This window comes from Ricinus communis, chromosome 2 (genome assembly GCF_019578655.1).
Source record: "Ricinus communis isolate WT05 ecotype wild-type chromosome 2, ASM1957865v1, whole genome shotgun sequence".
In the NCBI taxonomy this organism is placed as follows: domain Eukaryota; kingdom Viridiplantae; phylum Streptophyta; class Magnoliopsida; order Malpighiales; family Euphorbiaceae; genus Ricinus; species Ricinus communis.
This window is the reverse complement of record NC_063257.1, coordinates 8477038-8481354: the sequence shown is the minus strand read 5'-3', so window position 1 is coordinate 8481354 and position 4317 is coordinate 8477038. Positions and strand designations below refer to the sequence as shown.

Genomic DNA, 4317 nt, shown 5'->3' with positions numbered 1-4317 from the left:
TTAATATACATTTTAATAGATATCCAAAAAATACATCATCTCTATATTAAGAATTATAAAACTATTTAATAAATTTAAATCTAATAATTAAATAGTTAAATGTTAAAAAGTCAATCAGGCTCAAACTTGAACTCGCTAATTTGACTTGCACTCGAATTCTTCCAAACTAACTTATTTATACCCCTAGTCTGTGCAGTGACCACTAAATTGTAAATATCTAGCAATGTTAAATCCATATCAAGGCACCAAGTACAGAGCCCTAGATAGCCGCCCGTTTTGTTCTGTTTATATACTAAGTTAGCCTTTTGTTCATCGGTTTTGGTTTTATGGCTAGCTTTCACATGCGCGCGCATACACAGACATATATTATAATAATCGTTAAACTGAAAGCAATCTATTCTTGATCAAGTAAACTGAAAAGAATCTTCCTTTATTTCAGGTGAAGAAGTTTCACCAAAGGGCATCTTCAAGCAACCCATCTAAACATTTGACAAAATTCAGCTGATGTTGCAAAAGAGTACAAAATAGAATGAAAGCTGCCGTGAGACAGCCAGAAAATTACTTCAGTTTTGAGAAAAGCTTTGGCGCAACCTGCATTCACAAATGCCAAATTCAGCTAATAGAACAAACCAATGATGTATGCATATGTACCTGAAAGCCATAAAATATTTACTCACACATTTATCAACACAAGACCAGTAGTCGAAGTACTGTCCTGTGCAGTGCTTGTGCCCAGTTTCATCACCTCTAATCCTCTTAACACATGCCTGTCATAAACAGTGGCATAGACTATCAGTGACTCGAACTCTTACCGCCAAAGCAAAAACATTTCCCACTCACTGAATGCTCTAGATAACCAATAAGAAATATATCCAGGCATGAGTATCCAGCAAAGCCAGATCAGTTCAAAATAAATTCAGCATAGCCACAAATGCCCATAGACCGGTACCCGCAGGTAATAGTGTGTCTAAGCCCCTAATAAATCAAATCAACAAACATGATCTTTAACCTAGGAGGAATTGGTTGAACATGCTTAGTACTCTGTCTACCTCTTTCTCATTCATTGGAGAAGTGCAGAGATATGACTTGAATACATGGTATAGCTATGTGGAGTATACCAATGAAAAAGGAAAGAAAATGAGAGACCAACTATGATGGCAATAAGAGTCCATCATTCTTGTATTACTTGCCACTGGTAATTTGTTCAAATCCATTGCCCTTAATCAATATTTAGCTTTCGCTTAAAAACATGCAGCAATCCTATTTATTTTCCATACAATAAATCAATATTTTAGCTTTTGCTTCAACATGCAACAACCACATTGTGCTATACAATTCCATGAAGCTAGTATGTTCATCAAATCTATTAATTTACCAGGATATGAATCCCGCTCTAATTTTTAAGCATAAAGTTCTAAGAAGACAGGAGAGTTAGATGGGTACTTTCATGACCAATAAATAATATTTTACCACACAAAAAAAAAAAGGTTTTAGCCATTAACTCATGCATTTTTCCTATTACTTTTAGAATGCAACACAATTGCACTAAGGTTGTACGAAGAAGCATGTGAGAGTTTTGAAACCAATTGATTATTGTCTCATTGGCGAGAAGGCATTGATGGAATTCAAGCACAATAATTATAGGATATCAACAATACAGGGAAAAAAAGAAAATCAGACAGTCAAAATGTTGACTTATGCACTAGCAGACATGTGTTAATAGAGATACTTTTACCTCATATTCAAGGAGAGGCTTCACACATTTGGGTTTGCAAGATTCCTCAAGGTACTTCTTTTGGTCAACAGGTTCCTCGTCCGCCCTTAATATAATAAAAGAGAAGTTATGTGCATCAACATGAGAAACACACTAGTAGGCAAGTAAATATTAATAATCTTCACTAAGCATTTTAAATGTGCAGGCCTGTGTGTGCATTTGTGTGCAAGAAAAGGAAATTTTAAAAAATCTAGGATGGAAATTCTTTTACAGCAACAGCATTCCTTAGTTGCAAACAGAAAGTTATATCCATGCACATAACTCCACAGACTACCACTATAACCAAAAGCTTCTGCTTGCAAAGAAAGAGCAATGACGTAACCTTGACTTCATAACTATTAAATGAAGAAAAGGAATTAAAAGAACTTCTAATTACATGCATGACATTTTGCAAAATGTTCTTACACTACAAAATGAAAATGCTAGAGATACATGTCACCATTTTTCTCTAATCTAAAAAAGAGGAAACAAGAAGAAGAAGATATTTAATCTTTTGCCTTCCCACCAGAAAACCCAAATAAAACCATAGAGAAAATTCATTAGTGCATATGCACCCAAGTTGAATCTCCATCTTCTCTAGATTATCAGACACATCATTGACAACTGCACTAAGCACGTTTTGAAAAGAAGATCTTACAAGAAAACCTAACATCAACAGCATAAACTCTAAGATGCATCTGACCATATTCAGAAATACAAAATAGATATGAGAAAGATTCTGCCAGACCCTTGTGCCATAAATTTCTCACTTTCTTTTAGAAAATATATAGCTTAAACATCTCATTTGGTGTTTTCCTTCTCAGCCTCCAGTCCAGACGTTACTCCTTCCTTTAACACCTTGAAATGATACTAGCTCCTCAATAGCAATGATAATACTTCATACTATAATCTTTATGAAAACTTACGAGAAGTTACAAGGCCGTTTCCCTTCATGATATATAGAATGAAAAACCCAATTCATGATAGTTGCATCAGTTTCACTAAGTACTCTTTTAGCTATAATCATCCATATATACAACATCAAAATCGTAAACATCTAGTTTCTAATCCATCAGGCTAAACTCCATTTAAACATCAAAATCCATTGTCCTAGATTTCAATTAGATTATTATCTAACCCAGGATAGTAACACTAAACTACACGGCAATCTAAAAGCTCGTTGAGACTCTAACAACATACATTGAACTTTTGTATGACAAAAAGGGTCCCAAAGCATAGACTCAAAATATGCAAATTTTTAAAACAAACAGAAGGACATCATCGTTAACTAATTAGAACTATATATAACATTCCCATACTTAAAAACGAACAAGAATTACTCACATTGATCCTGGAAAGAATTCAGTTGATGTCCAAAAAGGGATTCTTTCCTGCATATAAAAGAAAGAAAAAAGATGTATCATTTAAGTACATGAACATCCACTACACAAATCTATTCCCCCTATATTGCAATAGACGAGTACCAGTCCCTAGATCAAAACAACAGTAATTCTTTTTTAAAAAAGAAAAATTTCCGAAGCAAATCTAGTTCATTTCAGATTTAATCACAGCTCAAAAACGCATCGTTAGTCAGTTGTTTTTCCATTGATCAAAATAAGGAGAAAAAGAATAGGGAAACCTACAAATGCGTAAAGGTATTGAGATAGGGATTCCACAAACCCGAAGGAGAAAATTGAGCAACACGAAAACAAAAAAAGAAAAAAAAAAAAATTAGAGCGAGCAAAAGTAAATAACTAGGAGAGGAGATACCTAATTGTCTGGAGAAGCAAGCAGCGATCGGCGGCTAAAATGGATGCAAATGCAATACAATGTTAGATGCTGAGCTACTGCTTTTTCACCGTTTTGACTCCAGGTCTCGACCTTATGTTGGGCTGTACTGTCCTGGACTTTTTATCGTTGGGCTACAAAATCTAACTGGATTTGACCCATATATATATATCTATATATATATATATATATACTACTACTAATCTTATTCTAATTTTATATATAATTAATTTAATATCATATGATTCTAATAGAACTAATTAGTTATTAATCTTCTAATTATAATCTAATTAGATCTTCATCTCATAATAATTTTATAAACATTCTTAATCTTATAATGACTAAAATATATTTACTAATTTTGTTTTAATTTATATATAATTAAAATTTAATATCCTAATCCTAATAAAATTAATTAGTTATTAATCTTCTAATTCTAATAAAATTAATCTAATTCAATCCCAATTTTATAGTAATTTTATATACATTCCTAATTTTATAAAAAAATTCAAACTCACTAAAATATCTTTACTAATCTTATTTTGATTTTATATATAATTAATTTAATATACGGATCCTAATATAATTAATTAGTTATAAGAATTTTATGAATTACTATATATCCCACTATATATATACTTATGATAGAATTCAAATAATTCAATACAATCTTTTATAAAAATTAGAGACAAAAAGTCTTTAAAAAATGATAATACTTTCAATTTTATTTTATTGACATATTAATCTATATATTTTTATTATTATAATACTTTATC

General features: G+C 31.6%; 1 protein-coding gene across 2 annotated transcripts; it reads right to left on the bottom strand.

Annotated features, from left to right (window-relative positions):
* Window positions 1-409: 409 nt before the first annotated feature.
* On the bottom strand, window positions 410-3673 carry LOC8262323 (cytochrome b-c1 complex subunit 6-1, mitochondrial). Of its 2 annotated transcripts, none has more exons than XM_015727397.3 (5): window positions 3524-3673; window positions 3098-3144; window positions 1736-1820; window positions 678-767; window positions 410-591 (listed from the first exon to the last, which is right to left on the bottom strand). In XM_015727397.3, coding segments are annotated over exons 2-5 (210 nt in total). In that variant the 5' UTR covers window positions 3100-3144; window positions 3524-3673; the 3' UTR covers window positions 410-558. The 2 variants fall into 2 exon arrangements, with proteins under 2 accessions (XP_015582883.1, XP_015582882.2); XM_015727396.3 differs by lacking the exon at window positions 3524-3673 and adding an exon at window positions 3397-3506.
* Between the last annotated feature and the right edge of the window lie 644 nt (window positions 3674-4317).

Coding starts and splice junctions, on each gene's coding strand:
- LOC8262323 (XM_015727397.3), bottom strand. Junction 768..1,735: donor AGCCTCTCCTTGAATATGAG/GTAAAAGTATCT, acceptor TGTTTATGACAG/GCATGTGTTAAGAGGATTAG. Junction 592..677: donor GGTCTTGTGTTGATAAATGT/GTGAGTAAATAT, acceptor TTGTGAATGCAG/GTTGCGCCAAAGCTTTTCTC.